The 17,200-nt window shown below is 37.8% G+C and overlaps 2 protein-coding genes across 3 annotated transcripts in view; one reads left to right on the top strand and one right to left on the bottom strand.

Annotated features, from left to right (window-relative positions):
- Positions 1 to 4,483, bottom strand: part of LOC129256713 (IQ and ubiquitin-like domain-containing protein) — a 19,575-nt gene extending 15,092 nt beyond the window's left edge. The window contains exons 1-2 of one of the 2 annotated variants that reach the window (XM_054894876.2): positions 3,893 to 4,483; positions 661 to 1,299 (exon numbers count right to left, since the gene is read on the bottom strand). In XM_054894876.2, coding sequence (XP_054750851.2) covers positions 661 to 1,282 — 622 coding nt within the window. In that variant the 5' untranslated portion in view covers positions 1,283 to 1,299; positions 3,893 to 4,483. The remainder of the gene's footprint in view (positions 1 to 660; positions 1,300 to 3,892) is intronic. The other variant, XM_064097705.1, reaches the window with a different exon arrangement.
- LOC129256714 (uncharacterized) overlaps positions 4,472 to 17,200 on the top strand; it is a 24,998-nt gene continuing 12,269 nt past the window's right edge. Inside the window, exon 1 of the mRNA XM_064097706.1 lies at positions 4,472 to 4,594. Within this exon, the coding sequence (XP_063953776.1) occupies positions 4,571 to 4,594 (24 nt within the window). The 5' untranslated portion in view covers positions 4,472 to 4,570. The remainder of the gene's footprint in view (positions 4,595 to 17,200) is intronic.

The raw sequence follows: 17,200 nt of genomic DNA, 5'->3' as shown, positions 1-17,200 counted from the left end.
AATCCTTCCAGGATAGAGAATTTAAATGCAGTGCAATATTTATTGCCATATGAGGCTCAGAGGTTCTCATTAATGTATCTACATGTATATCTGGATTGATACAGTATGTCTCAAAAAGCTCCTATCCTTTCATATAAAGTCAAAGACACTACAAGGGAAAGACTGGACAGTCAATAGAGTGCGCAATGAAACGCTCGGGAAGAGCACCCCACAGTGTTGAGTATTAAAGTAAGCCTTCGCCAGCCTTCGCGTATCGCCATTTTGGGTTGTGAACAAAATATATACATGTATTAAGGGAAATGGTGGAGGGGTGGAGGAATGGACAATTTGTACATTTAGAAAAATTTTTCTTCAAATTTTTTTAAAATTAGAAATAAATATATTTTAGAGGTTTCTGGGTAATAAAACATAGAATTATTCCCAAGTGCCGCCCTTGTGCCCTCTCCCAAATCCCCTTTCTCATTTCCCCCATATGTTTTATACACTGTCATGTGACGATGTGCAGGGTTTACTTACCCAACGCTGTTGGGCGCCCTTCCCCATGAGCGAAATCAAGCGTTTAAAAAAATCACTGAAGTGTCCGGTCTTCACCCCTGTACATAGTGTCTTTGATAAAGTGGGACAGCATGAATGAAATAAATAAATAAATGAAAATTGTACCTGATGCTGTAGCATTGACCATCATATCTGGGTCTGGTTGAGGTGATGAAGCATGTGGATCTACCTCATGGGTATCTCCTGTCTCCTCTGTAGCCATACCCATATCCCCTGTGACTGGAGCTACCTCTTCTTCAGTCTGTTGCTGCTGTCCAGACTCCGTTTCTTGAACTGGTTCTTGAATACCCTCTCCAAGATGATCAACATCTTCTTTTACTGCAGCACCTTCAGTAGGTTCATCTTGCTCTCTATCTGTAGCACCAACTTGAGCTTCCTGTTGAACATCCTGACCTCCTTCAGCAGTAGCTGGATCAGCAGCTTCAGCTGGAGAATCCACATTTTGGGTAACTTGGTCAGCTTCCTCTCCTTTCGCATCACCTAGATGTTCTTCTTTGTCACCTTGAACCTGTTCATCATCAGCTATAGGAACGTCCTCTGGTTTATCTCCTTGACTTTCAGTTGCTTGTTCTTCAGATTCCAAGGCATTTTCTTGAATGTCTTTGTCACTTTCTTGAGTTGTAGTAGGGGGTGATTGCTCCGCTTCTCGACTTGGTTCGTGTATTTCTGTTTGCTGGGATTGATCAACTTCTGCTGGGGCAGGATCGAGTGTTTGTTCTTCAGACATATTGGGAACAGTCTTTTCTGTAGTTAATAAATCAAGAGAAACCAAACTATTTGGATGAAATAAACATTTTTTAATTTTAGATCTAACTTGCTAGATATTTCATACCAGGAGTTGTATTCTGAAGACATTCTATCCTTTTCCTTTCTTTTTCTGGCTTAACAACCTATGACAGAAAAGGGGAAAAAAATTGAAATGAAATCACATATTTCACGAAGCTGGTAAGCTGATTAAATTCTCCATTATACAAATAGCGAATAGGCATGAGTGCGATGGTGCGAGATTTCGCATGAGGTGAAAGAAAGTTGCTTTATTCAACGAGGCCTGAGCCGAGTGGAATAGACCGTTTCTTTCTTTCACCGAATGTGAAATCTCGCACCATTGCATGAATAAGAATATTCGCTATTTGTGTTGTAAAACGCCTCGGAATTTAGCGAAAATATGAAAAAACAAAGAGTTTATCCCTATTGTAATCTATGAAAAGGGAGCAAAAATACCGAAAGCAGAAAGCAAAATCCCACAAGCGCATATGACCTTGGGCAGCCTTGCACATTTAGCCAGCTGGCTTATACGCCTATTGTTCATTTTTACCGAGCGCAATGAATTAAATCGTATTGTGACATCACCTCCTAAAGCCGTGCAACGGTACATTTTGGATGGTACGTCTTTTGTGCAAAGGTACGAATGTTTGACATTCAGCCTCCCAATTGCTCGCGTACAACAAGCTAAGTAGGTTGTACAATAACAACTTATATTACAGCGCTCTGTTTCCTCCACCAAATGGGGGAATAAAGGATTAGGAAGGGGGTGGGGTGTCCGGACACTTTTGATAATTTTGAAGCCTTCTTTTTGTCATCCGATTACACAAAAAATATGAATTGAATAGTTGTCATCTTCTTCAATATTGTTTTCTATAAACACTTTTACTATTAAGCTGATGAAACTTCGCTTGTTAGCTTTCCCAAAAGGCTGTTTGAAATTGACATACAACTGGGTATAAATTAGAGGAGGGTGTGGTAGCTAACCCTTTTCTCCATAGACACTGTAGTTAAGCGTCATGCAAAGCAAAGGCACTATGGGGGACTTTGGTTTATTGACAGAGAGGATACCGAGGAGCCAGACAAAGTCTCAGCGGAGCATAGTGTATCCCTATTCCCAAAAATAGACTGATCTTTCAGTCTAAGCAACCCTTGCTGCAAGTACGATGTCCAATATCATGGAAAGAGTGAAAATTCTGCTTCCCGATCGCAGTACCCCACACCTTCATGTATTAATTTACTGCCAAATCCAAAATGGTGAACGCAAATTGTGCATGACCGTGCGCAATTCGCCATTTTGGATTCGGTGGTGAATGAATACTTGTGGGGGTTGATCTACTGCAAACCGGCTTCAAATCACCGATTTTGAGATGTTTACAAGAAAGGGCAAGAGTGAGTCTGTGTCCGATAGTAACTTTAGTCACTGTAGAGTACGCTCAATGCCTTTTTTTTACATGACGTGTTGCCTTTTTTTTCCAAAAAGTGACAGTTTGTCACCGGTTTTTGAGAGCGAGTATTTATTGCCCGATGGTTCGGGTAGGTGTAGCGGAGGGTAGCGGTACTGTAGACAGTGGAGCCTACACGAACCATCGCCTGAGGTAATGCAAGATAAATATCCTGAAAATTGCTTTATATTTTTTGACCGAAACAAGTATTTTACGATTCGTGATATTTATCGGCTGATGCAAGTATTTTTTAAAATCTAAGTTGGCAGCTCTACACGCGTGTGGTATCTAGGTATTGATAACAAAAGACTGCGAAGCAGGCCGGAGCTCCCTGGGTTATAGCCTACTGAGCTATGAAGCCTCCCAAAATTACGGTAGATCTGCCCAGTATCCAGTAGGCCTATAGTAATTTTTTTTTTGATAGTGTAGCGTCTCAATTAGTGAAAATATTGGCAAAGCAGCAGCAGATTTTGTTATCTTTTGCGTCCGCTCCGAGAAAATCTGAACTTATCGACAAGATTCAAGAAATCGCCAGTTTGCAAGCAGAGGTCACCAAAAATATAAGTAAAAATGTGACTGATACCAACCAAATTTATGCCATGGCATTTTAACTTCCATCTGATACAATTCACTTCCCTTTGCCTGCTTGATTTCTTTTCTAAGTCTTTGGCTTTGCAAAACGACCGTGCGCAAATTAAGGTTACACTGACTTAATTTCATATTTTCCAGCTGAGCTGACATGGCTGACTAGTCGATTGTCGTAGAATTTTGAGATCACGATACCAGCGAAACCCTTGACCTAAATCTACCTTATAATTCCGTCAAGTGAATTTGGGATCTTGCCTTCTGTTACCTTGGTTTTGATGATTTTGATTAATTTTTGTGTGAACAGCTGAACAGTGAAAATCAACTTCATAATCATAATTTTTGAAAATGTGCGCAAATTATGGTCACCCCATTGCATGCATTGGAAACTGGAAAGTTGTCAGTCACTTTAATATTAACCCTAGAAATGGTAGCATAGAACAGAAACTTGTTTGATAAATTATTTAAGAAAATATATAAAAAACCGTGGTGGGTGAACTGGCCGGTGAGGAATTGGGTGGGCCGTGGCCGTGGGCCAGACTTACCAAATTAAGATGAATTTGTAAAATCACAGGTTAATAAGTCAATCAAGTCAAGAGATGAGGAACGTCGTACTCGTAGATCTATCTATTTTGGGCCGGATCCAGATCATCTTCAACCGTACCCCGATTGAACATAGAATCTACACGTACGCGCTGCTATAGTATACACCGAATTTCGATTGAGCCTTTTACACCGCCTTTTACTAGCCTAGCCCGACCCCAACCTTCGGCGTCTCTTACTAATGATGTTCCGCTGACTACTCACAGTATAGTACAAGCACTCTCGAGCCTCACACACGTACACACACAGACACATAAAAACGTGCGGTTGTTTTCAAATGACGTCACGTTGCTGTGCAACCATGAGCTAAGCTTGCTAAGCCCAATAAGCCTAAAAATATGCTCCTTAAATTATAATTTGTATCTAGTATCCTAATTTTTTCAAAATATAACTTCCCCTATTTCAATCCGCAAATTGTGCTTTATAATTATTTTCAACTCTTATTTTGTTGTAAATTTTGCGAACATGTTCGGACCATATTGCAATATTGTTCGGCATTTTCCGTTCATTTCCGGAAATTCACCCTAACAACCAACGAAGCCTTTCGTTCGCGTTTCGTCGTCTAGTTTTCAATAGAAAATGCATTTAAAGATGGAAAACATGCGTTATTTGTATCATTGATGTATCATTCACTGGATGCTAACGTAAGTTTTGCATGTCAATTACATATGATGCCGTAATGAATGTGAGAATTTAGACCTTTATTGAAATGTTATGATGTCAATTTGACTGATGTCTTGAATCATGTCGTTGCGATACTGTTCTGTGTTCACAATTCTCATGACATGACATATGACTGTCTGAGCTGAGGCAATTAGTATTCCCGGTGCGTGCGATCCTTAAGCACGAATTACGCATAGGGATCTTCACGTTTCCATGTGTGTGTATATTGGGTAACAAGACATTTGCTCCTGGAACAATTGCTTTGGGGCTTAATTTCGTTTAAGAAGATGTCTGGTTTGGCAAGCGCAATGCCAATGGCAATGTGAATGTCAATCCGCTGTTTCGGAGGTATGGTAGGGGGTCCTAAAGCTGCGCGGGTCCTAAACTTAATGCTACGATCCACTCATCGACATCGCGCATACAAATACAGTTTTTATGGCAAATGCGCACTCTGTGTGTGGAACTGTGACTGCAGAGTGACGAACGATTCCTTTTCAATTTTTTCTACAGAGTCAGAGGCTGCAGTAAATCTCTAATTAGGGTGTCTGAAGCCACACTGAAAAGTGTCAGCATAAGTATTAAGACAGGCTGATTTAGGGGAAAATAAGACACATTTTTTTCGGGAAGTTCAGGCTACTAGAAAAATGTGATCTGAATTGATTATTAACTTGTGTTTGGCATGTATGGAAAGAGAAAATTCAGGGGCTTCTTTTGACAGTAAGGACAAGTTTATATGATCATTTTAAATAAGGATTTAGAGATAAATTGCAAACCCTTATTTTTGTGTGTGTTGAGATTGCGTTTTCTAACTCCAATTCCAAAATTCTAAACAGGTGTGGGTTTTCTCTGCATTTAGAGATTTACTGCAGCCTCTGTAGAAAAAATTGAATAGGAATCGTTCGTCACTCTGCAGTCACAGTTCCACACACAGAGTGCGCATTTGCCATAAAAACTGCATGCGCGATGAGTGGTGCGTAGCTTTAGGACCCGCGCAGCATTAGGACCCCCTACCATAAGGACAAGTTTATATGATCATCTTAAATAAGGATTTAGAGATAAATTGCAAACCCTTATTTTTGTGTGTGTTGAGATTGCCATTTCCCCATGCGTTTTCTATGGGAAAATGAAATTTCTGTTTTGCACAATTTTTTCACTTTGTCGCAATTTTTCATTGTGATCTGGTTTCCAAATCTTTATAAAAATCATACTATCACTCAGAAAGAGCATAAAAAATCCTATTGGACTGTTTATGGACAAGTTTTTGGCATTAATAATAAATTTATAACAGCTCTCGGAAGCTAAAAATTTGGATTTGTGTGTGTCCATTTCTTAACTACACAGTCTATGGCAGAGAAATGCTGAAAATTGACCTAATTTCATTCTTATTTTTTGTAGCCAATAATCAGATTTTTTTCAAAAATGTTACATTTCTGTCAGTCTGAAGGTCATTTCTCTTCAAATTCACAAAGAAAGTGTGATATTTTCTTGAAATAAGAAAAATAATATTTTTTTCCAGACACCCTACTTCTACATCGGGTGGCGAAATCAAAAGGTGTTCGGAAAACACGGCGGGATTTTCGTATTAGTGAGTTTTGCGATATTTTCTTCTTGGTAAATGATCTTTAGAATGTTTGCCACAAATTAGTGAAAGATATTTGTTGAAATATTAAAATTGGGATAGTTTTTATTGTTTGAAAACAATGTGCGTAGCTTTAGGTCACCCCATCATACACCTTTAAGAAACTGGTTAAGTACAAGATCAATAGTATACTGCCGTCAATAATCTCGTTGCACAGGGCACTCGTGCGAAGTCTTCTCTCAAGTTCTGGATCGATCACATCCCACCCTCCACCAATCTCCTTTATCCGAAGACCACACATTCGCCTGTCATCCGATATGCGCTCATTGTCAGAGCCCAATTGCTTTCGTCCACGTACCTAACTCAGTGTCGCCTCTACACATTAGGAAAGTCCTCTACCCGTATTTGCCCCCTTTGTGACTCTTATGATGAGACAGTAGATCACTTTGTCGGATCTTGCTCCTCTCTTGGTCACCTCCGCCAAGACTTTGTACGCAGAGTCGAGGAGTGTCTCACCGACCACCCAGATTACATGGACTTGTATACAGTTGTTGATCCACACCAATTTTCCTGTGCTACCCTATTAACCCATCAACCTAGTCTCCCTTCCGAAGTGAATAATAGTCTGCTCCTCAAATCTCTCTTTTTTCTACATAAAATTCATGACCACCGCTCCAACCTGATGTTGAATCCCTAACTTATCGGACTGGAATTGATATATTCGTTTCTGAGAATCTCCAAAACAGTGGAGGGATCACCTAAGAGAGAGAGGTGACTGCACACCCGTCAGAGACAGAGTAACACTAACAGTAGGATGGGGTGTCGGTTGCCCCGGGGACCTCGACACGACGTCTTTAGACAGTGTCGAGGTCCTGAATGCAACCACTCATTATCACCAGAGTACAAAACTTTGCGATGTTTGGCATTAGAAAACCGATGATCATATCATAGTCAATTAAAAATCTAACGATTAGGATCAATCTTACCTAAACAAACTGTTCCTAAGCCAGGATATCTTGGAAATATATTATATGATGTATACAATTCCACTAAATTCTTCAAAAGAGCATCAATTTTCTGACTTTTGTCCCAATCGCGAGATCGCCATGTTTGAGGCAACGTGAAAGAAGATTCTGCGCATGCGCATATGAATATGTATAAGATGTCGTCACTGCATGCCTTTACAGCACAGTTTAATGAATATGCATGTCAGAAGGGTGAACATTTTCGGCAAGTCGTCTCGATTCAATTAAATCGTGATTTAGGCATATAATTCAATACCATTTTTTCATTTTAATTTGGAAAAAAATAGATCTATATTCATGAAAAAATAATTATTAGAATGAAAAAAAAAATAGATCTATATTTATGAAAAAAATATTTATTTCATATATATTTTTATTTTGTTACACTTTGTGTTTTTTATGATAATTTTTTTTTTTTTTGTCATTTGTTATATTCTTTCTTTCTCTTTCTTTTCATTCTTTTTATGCTTTGTTTATAGGAAAGGGGGGGGGGGTAAAGCGTGACTGTTCACTTGGTGTGTGTTTTTTTTTTTATAATTTCCTGAAATTATTTTGATTTAATGATACTAAAAATGAACAAAATATTTATCAATAGTGTGCTTGTGCATTATATTCAGAGATTTCTAGATCAGAAATTTTTAGTCCGTATTATTATTATTCCCTTTGTGATTATGAAATATCAAAGAAATATTTACAAATGGTGAAATGGATTCTAATTTTAAATTTAGAATAACCAATTTACAATTTTCTTAATTATGAATTCTGATTCAATAATGTAAATGATTTCATGTTATAGATCTTTTTCACATGTTATAACAATGGGGAAGGAATGAATATGATTTTAAAACAAAAGGAAATACTTAAAAACAATTTAGCCTGCTTTAAAAAGAAATATCAAGATAATGTTAAGAATAAATAATTGTAATTTAAAAAAATTATGCCACTTTGATAATCTCCAATCACCATTTGTTGTTTAATTCACCGCATGGCAGTAGCGTAATCAACCCCTCACCTGCCCCCCCTCTAAACAAAATTGGTACGAAACGACCTCTAATTTTGTGTTAAAGACCTTTTTTTTTGCTTGTCAAATTCAAAACATTGAACTCACTGCCAGATCCAGGGGGGGGGGCAAAGCCGGCTCGTGCTCCCCCCCCCCCCTTTGAGAACAAAATGAAAATTTGTGATGTAAAAATTGTGTTAAAACCGAACTGTGCCCCCTTCCATTTGACAGTGAAGACTTTCTTTTCTTTTTAATTCTCAATTTTTTTTCGGGGACGAAATATCCTTAAGTTTTGGTTGAAAACCTTTTTTTTTTTGCTTGTCAAATTTTTCATTGGCAAAATGTGCCCCCCTTTTGGAAAATCATGGATCCGCCCCTGATTGAACTCATTTATATGAAGCGCTTCTAGTTCTACACTGCCAAAAATAATTTAAACAACGCTGTTTACTGTGAGAATTGCACAGTAGTTGTTTAAACATTTTAAACAAGTGTTCAAAATCTTAAACAATCATGTTTTAATTATTGATAATTTAATATTTGAATTTAATTATTGATAATTAAATATTTGAATTTGAACTGTGTTTTTTAAGATTTTAAACTGTTTAAACAATTACTGTGTGATTCACATCGTAAACAGCGTTCTTAAATTTATTTTAACAGCCGTTGTGTGTATATGGATGATTAGGAACTTAAGTGACATATGCTAAATATCAAATTAATGGCGCAAAAATAGGCGACAGGAGATTGATGACATGAACTTCCATATAATTCTATAGTAATATTGTACTTTCTTTTTTTATATATAAGGTACGGCACAATTTTTATAACTGCCCCTTTTAAATGAGGAACAGGCCGTCCGCGGTCCCCAAATAAATCATGACTGACTAGTAAAGAGCTGAAAAACGGAAGAAGTAGCCTTTGTGGGTAATTGACGGTATTATTATTATAGAGTTTACCACCCTGACCTATAAGGATCGGAAATGTTGTGTGATCAATTTGAAGACAATATGACTTGATATACTTTGACCTATAATCTTAATACTAATTCCGTTCCCAAATATTATTCTTTAAAACTTGATGCCGCCACGAAACACACTAGTAATATAGCCGAGATGAAAAAACGGAGTAGTATAGAAAGGTAAACAAATGAGAAAAACAATGATTTTCTTGCAAACATGCGCGGAAGCAAATGTTTAGAGAGAATGAGAAAGAAAATCCAGCAAAGCTATCTTTTTCGCCATTGTTTCCCCCTTCGCTATCACCATTTCTCCTTTTTTTTTTTTGGGGGGGGGGGCGTTAGGGTGGGGAAGATCATCCCACTGTCTCCTTGCTACGTACTTGTTATTGAAAAAAAGGAAAAGGTGCATGATAAAGTCCTAACTTGTATTGGGATGTTATGACAAAATCTATCGCAAAATTTGATTTCTGCGTCAATTCTTCAATTGTATAGTAGTAGAAGTATAGATAAGCTGATTTAGTGTCACTTTGATTATTCATTAATTCTTAAGCAAAAACAATATAAAGAATGGAATGTCTTCAGAAAAAAACCTCTGGGATGCCAGGAAAACAATCAGACAAGCAGGATTATGCGTCCTATAATGAGCAACTCAATTCTTAGTAATTATAGGCTTATACTTATCCCGCAGAGATTTATATACTCAATGATTGAAGCTTTAAAAATGCCAACAAGATGAAAGATAACATATTAATCTATTAACAAACATATAAATTATAATCACATTTCATGATTCTATACTCTATCTTACGATCTCCGTTCAAACATAATACAAACTAGATTTTAATTCGTCATGCGGACGAATTAGGTGGTCTGTCCTTATTCTCGCCATCATGATCACTATTACCATGTTCAAGCAGATCAATATGATCTTCATGATGACAACGGAATGTTCATTATGGATGGAATACTTGTGAAAGTCGGGAGATGATAAAGAACTGTGAAAAGGGTCTCTTTGATATATGAAAATACATGTGATATGAAAATAGTAATTATAATCTGTTTAATCTTGCTAAATTTTAACTTTCATACCTTTTAAATTCCATAAAGGATCATGTACGAGGTGGTAAAAAGAAAAAAAAATCACCTTGTTCACCCCCAGGACTCGAACCTACGCCCCCGAGAACTCAAGTCAAGTGCGTTATCCATTGAGCCACGATATTCCCCATAGAGAATACATGTTCCCATAGAGATTACACGTAAGCAAATTTGAGAATTGCAAATCCAATTTTGCAAGCGAAAAACGGGCATGATCCTGTCATCTGATCGAAAAATGGAGGGCACACTTCCGAAAGCTTAGAATCTCAGCTACATCATACCAAAATCTCAGGGATAACTAACACGGAAAAATGGAGATATAGCTCACGAAATAGAGGAATGTAGAATCTAGTTTTGAGAAAAAGTCATGTCCCATAGAGATTACACGTAAAATGAGGAAAAATGACATGCCTCTTTTCATCGCAATTTTACACCATGATGCGTTTTTCAAAATGAAAATTTAGGTTAACTGACGAGAAAGAGTACATTCTAAACTACAACATATCGAAATCTGGGCGAAAAATGATCAATATTCACGGAGTTATGATTAAATTTGCATAAATTTGATGACGTCATTTTTTAAAAAATGAAATTTTCAGTTTAGGCGCAATTTTGATGACGTCATGATCAAATTGAGGGACAATGGTGACATGAAATCAAATTTACAACTCATACTCTATCGATATATGAAAAAAAATTGGGGGTCAACGGACTATTTAAAGAGCTACAGTGAATTTTTAATAGGCATGTTTTTGCCCATATATGGCCTATAGTGAGAGCTCGCGCGCACACGTGCTGCAAAGTTTAACGGGTGTTAATTTCGTTATTAATGGTCGTAGAAGGTTGATCAAGGTATCAAATTGCTCAGAATTATATTATCAATGCAACGATATAAAAAAACGGCGTTTCTGCGTTGCGTTGCAGGCGTTACGCGCGGAAACGCGCGCGCATACCTGTGCGTGCGCAAATTTTTGAAATGCTTAAAATGACCTATAACGTACTTTACTTTGGTCAAAAAGTGATTTTGAGCATTTTAAAAATTTGACGAGCGCGTACGCGCGCGTCGTGACCTCCAGGTGACCTTTGATGACATGACCTGTTGACCCTTGACCTGAAGTTGATGTGATGTTAATTTGATTGATTTTTGATAATTGATAATGGAGATATGATCGACAATGTGATTTTACAAAATGGCGCCTGGATGACGTCATCATGACCTGATGACCTTGAAAAAGTTGATTTTACTTGAAATCATAGAGCTTGATGACTGACAGAAATTTGAAGGAAATTGACCATGTCGATTTCGAGTGAACGTGTGTACAAAAAAGTGTACGGAAGAAATAAAAATTCTGGCGAAATCAATAGGTGATCTGTCGTTGACAGACCACCTAATTAATACATCAATATTGTATGAAAATGTTTGTTGGATCATAATGAGATTTGCATATATTTTAATTTCATTTATTTATTTTAAATTCTCATTAACACATACAACATACATTTCAAATTGAAACTAAGGATACATGCACAGTATACAAAATAAACAAAATGGAAAACATAACAAGAGAGAGAAAAAAAAAATAATATGTGGGAGCCAGCATTGGACTCCGTGATGATATTTTAAAAATCATTTTACATCACGGAGTCCTCTAGGCTAAGCCAGCAAAGGCCTGTCAGAGGCTGGGTTCCAGAAAATAGGCATCAATATCTTAAAGAGATGGTTTGCTGATCACTCAATAATTTTGATCAACGAATATATTCCTATGAGTGTTCATTTATTTCTTCACTTGTTTATTTACATATATCTATACAGTTTCCAATAATAATAATAATTAAAAAAAAACTTGTAGTACGATACCATGTGCATAATCTCTCGAAAACAATGAAGAAACAAAGAAGAAAAAGAGAGGATAAAGACAAGAAAAAAATTAGAGACAAAAAAAAAGAAAAGAAGAAAAATGACGAAGAAGAAAAAAAGGAAAAGAGCAAAAGGCAAAAGAGAAGAATAAAAAAGGGAAGAAAGAAAAAGAAAACAGACAAAAAAAAAATGAAAAGAAGGTAGAGGAACAAAATAAGAAGAATAAAAAAGGGTTAAAGAAAATAAAACAGAACAAAAGAAAAGAATGGAGGAGAAAGAAAGAAAAACAAATAATTCAAACGAAAATGTTATTTCTTTCAAAGAAAAAACCAAAGCCGTAGCTAAAATAGTCGCCAGGCAAAAGGGAGAAGCAAGAATTTACGGAACTAGACTCATGAAAATTCATAACAATCTCTCTGACGCATCAAATGATAGCCTTTTGTCGGGGCCTTCTGTTGTATTTTCTATATGGACTTTAGTGGTATTGGCAGGATCTGATGATAATACGAACTTACTAAATCGCATATTCAATTATTATTTATCTTTAAAGTATTTTTTCTCTTTTATCGTTTGTTTTTGTTTTTTTGCCCGTTTGGTGATAAAAATCAATTTATCTCGTTGCCTCGTCAAAAGGCTATATCGATCCTCCATTGCTTCCTGTACGAACGACTTTTAATGGACACCGGCAAATTTTTCCTCCGTTTTTGCCTAGTTTTGGGGCATTATTTCTTCGTTTTGAGGACCGCCCATATCCCGGCTTAAGTTGTAAGTATGTATTGATTTCCTTTATTACAATTTTGTCCAATTTTATTCCTTTTCCTGTGATTCCCGATGCTCATCTGGTTTGATCTGGTGAGCCGGGGTGAATCACAACGCAGCCCGAACACAGTACGTGTTCGGGCTGCCGCAGTAAGGGTGTCGGGTGTCTGGACACATATTTTTGAAGCTTTCTTTTTTGTCTTTGGATTACACTAAATGTATGAATTCAATAGTTGTAATCATCTTCTATTTTGTTCTTTATAATATTTCCTAACATTTTGTACTAAAAATTGATGAAACTTCGCTTGTAAATTTTTCCAAATGACTTTCTAAAATTGATCGTCCGTACACACAACCTGTCCGGACACACAACAACTGGGTATACTAATACCCTTTTTACACAGGATTTTCTTAGCCCCGGACTATCGCTAACCCCGTACTATCCTTAACCCCGTACTATTTTTTTTCCTTTTTACACATGCCAAATTGTTATTGCTAACCTTGGATAAGGAATGCTTGCTTTTCACACACGAAACTCGCTAACCCCGGACTAGTGGTTTTTGTTGATCATTCGTAGTACAAGTACTTCACTCGTACCTTTTTACACACGCTACAATTTCCAGGGACTCAGTTTAATAATTATGAGGGGAGCAATAAAAAGCTCTCCTAGAACTTTTAAGGAGAGCGGTAGAGGAGCACTGCAAAAAGCTTTTCTTCAACATACAAGGGGAGCGTTTTGTCCAGTTAACAAAACGGATGGAGGAAATATATGTACTAAGTTACAATCAACAACCAAAGGAAGGAAACAATCGAATATGCAATATTGATGCTGTACCTCATTGAACATGTTATTGTAATTCTTGAAATATAATTGTTTTACAATGTATTGTAATGAGATTGTGTGTTATAAAACCTGTTTGAGTGAGGTTTTGACTTAGGCTAAAAGTTAAGTCACTGACAATTTTTTTTTTTTCGGGGGCTCCATTTTAAATTTTTTGTCAAATTTCGGGGGCTATTTTTAAATGCTCTTTTTGTATTTGAGGAATACCTGTTCACTTATTGATAATGAATTATATTACTTTTTGTTTGATATTGTATGATTTTTAAAGTTATTTTTTCATGCTTAGAATCTTGGATGTGGGTGTGTATGTGCGTGTGTGTGTGACTGTGAGTTGGACTTGGATATAAATGAATTCAATATCTAATTTCTACTCCGTCTATTCCAGTACAATACCCTGTACTCGGCCTTGTACATGTAATAAAGGCCCACATAACCTCGTTCGTAGGATGAGTGACATACCCTAACTTTTCTAAGTTCTTTGAAAACGCAGATCTCCATGAAAATTGCATTTCTCTCTGGGGGAGTCTAAATTCGGTGAGAATGTATTCATTAAGAACTTAAATATACATGACAATGAAGAAATCATCAAACTTTATTGGCAGTTTTGAATAATATACCTGAAATGTAAACTCTGTCTGAAACAGAAAATCACCATCATTGAGGCCTTTACTGAGCGAATTGTCCCCCAGAGCTCTGGCAGAGAGACAGAGCTCCGACTGGCTAGCTAGAACAAATGCCAATGCGTGCGCGAGCCTGCCGCCGGCCTTGTAAAATAGATGGAGCTTTGTTTGATGATTTATTGTCTGATATTTACCTCATCCCCTAGAAAAAGAAAACAAATGATTTTTTAGTTATAATTTATAAATAAGGCAACTTATTTTGGATGTTAATAGGCCGTTTTGAAAAGCAAAGCCGAATGACAACTCACCAATGCTAGGTTACTAGACTCTGGTATTTATTTCCTCTTTTATCACAGAATTGTGATATCTGTAGGGGAAACATGTGCATTCGAAATTGCACATGGTGGTAGTCATAATGGACCACTTTACATGCAACTCTTTCCCGACCGTTGCGTTGATTTTTTTTCCATACCTGGTACCATATGTGTATGGAAATACGTGGTACAGAAAAAAAGACGCAAAATTTGAAACTGCGCTCCTCGCTATTTTCAAGGCTTATTCATGATTTTGAGTGTGGATTTTGGATGATTTTTAAATGGTAAGCGGAGCTCGAGCATATGGCGCTAGTGGGCCGTTGAGTTGTTATCACTCGGCAGTAATTCCGGGGGCGACATTCAGATTTCCGCGCAGCTCAGCGATCGCGAGGCGAGGCGCGCTATTAATCGCGCTACCTAAAATGTTTTAAGGCGCGCATGTAGCGCGCGATCGCTCTCGCGCGCCTTAAAATCGAGTCCCTGAATTTCCTTAACCCCGTACTATAGGTGGGGCCAAATTGCCATTTAGCCCCACCTATAGTACGGGGTTAAGCTTAGCCCACTTTCGTTTTACACTAGCGATCTTAACCCCGTACTATCGCTCTTAGCACCGCAATTGCTGGGATAACCCTGCTTTTTTGCAGGGCCAAATAATCCTGTACTAAAGGTGGGGTTAGCCCACTTTGCAAAAATGCTGTGTAAAAAGAAAGTGGGCTAAGCTTAACCCCGTACTATAGGTGGGGCTAAATGGCAATTTAGCCCCACCTATAGTACGGGGTTAAGGAAATTTTAGCTTGTGTAAAAAGGGTATCAGTAGGCCCTAATCAGTAGAGGCGCATGGCCAATATGGGAGACTGTCTCCCATGAGATAGATTATCTCCAATATCAGAGACTTTTGTAAAGAATTCGGGTATCCAATTTCAGAGACAGTCTCCAGTTTGGGAGACCAATTTCCTTTGTTTACATTTGCTGCAAAAGGATTACCTTGGCGGCAAATAAAAATGTGATAAGCAGATTCCTCATGAAAAGTTACCCCGGGGGGGCCACTTACATTGATGAGTGGATACCATGCGCGACCAAAAAAGCACGTAAAAAGGATGTCCTTTTCACGATAAGGCACGTTACGTACGTAACGTGATAAGGGTGTCAAAAACACAAAAATAATGAAAAAAGGGTGTCTATTTCGCTAGGAAAATTACGTGTTTAGGGTCGAATTTGCGGGAATGATAAAACAAAATTAAAATGTTTTATAAAGGATGTCCATTTTGCCCCAACACTTCGTGTTTAGAGTCCGATTCGCGCGAGGTGTAGAAGGTGGGGTCGTACTAAACCAAATAAGGTAAAGCCGACGACCGAAGGACCCGTAACAATAAAACATTCCTGTACTTGTTTAGGGGTTCGTTTTGTTTCCAATACTTGTTAAGGGTAGGGTTTTACACGCCAATACTTGTTAAGGGGTGCATTTTCAGAATATGGAAATTACGTGTTTAGGGTGCTTTTCGAGACCCCATGGTCGCGCATGGTATCCACTCGTGAATGGAAGTGGCCCCCCCGGGAAAGTTACCCCTTTTCACTGTCAATTTTAAAAATTTACCGTCTACTTTTGTTTTGATAAGGATTTTGGTTGTCATCCACACACAAAACAAATGGGCTTCTGACCTCAGCGAGACAAATTTTTGGGTGGAAAAAAATACACTTTTGTTGGTGTTGTTTGTTTTGTTCTTTTTTAAATCAAGTTTCCAATATGGGAGATTGTCTCCCTTATTGGAGAGAGTCTCCCATATTGGCTGTGCGCCTCTACTGCTTATTGAAATATCCGTCATCAATTGTCAAATCATGTGGCGGAGGCGGAGCTCGCAGTTAGCCAGGAGGCTTCTAGAGAGTAAAAATCATTTACTAACGTATGCTTACTCTCAATGAAGCCAGGTATTCCTTCCCATTCATCTCCACGTACCGCTGAAAAACCTATTACTTTCGCCCCCGAGATTTCTACTTTCCTTCTAAAAGATCTAGCCCTAAATCATGTATGGTGAGACTACCACATATCGACCACCTCTTTTGAAACCGACCACCTTGCGTGCGTTAAAATGATTGCGTATTACAAACGATACGCGCGGGAGAGTAGGCGCAGTGTCCATAGAAACAGTAAGAATCAATTTTACGAGAAAAAAAGAAGCAACCAAAAGTTAAAATTTAGTAGAATTAATCAAAATTGTATGGACCAGACCCAAACCCCGATAGGAAACGGCTTTAGAACAAATATCCGTCGTCAATCGTCGAATCATGTGCCGGAGCTCGCAATGGAAGTATAGAGATGATAATTTAGCATGTTGACCTCATAGAACTGATTTTGAAGAGTAAAAATATTTCGCCACCGCGACAAGAATCGGCCGTAAACTTAGCGTAACGCGGGTGGTCGGTTTCAAAAGACGGGTGCAAATGAGCAAATGTAAAATCGTTGTATTCGTTGTTCGTCGATATATACGCGGATTGAATCGGAGTCACCGAGCAAAACATGGGAATCTGATCTCAATTTTC

This window comes from Lytechinus pictus, chromosome 3 (assembly GCF_037042905.1).
Source record: "Lytechinus pictus isolate F3 Inbred chromosome 3, Lp3.0, whole genome shotgun sequence".
Lineage (NCBI taxonomy): Eukaryota > Metazoa > Echinodermata > Echinoidea > Temnopleuroida > Toxopneustidae > Lytechinus > Lytechinus pictus.
Note: the sequence above shows the minus strand (reverse complement) of the source record. Positions and strands in the feature narration are given on the sequence as shown.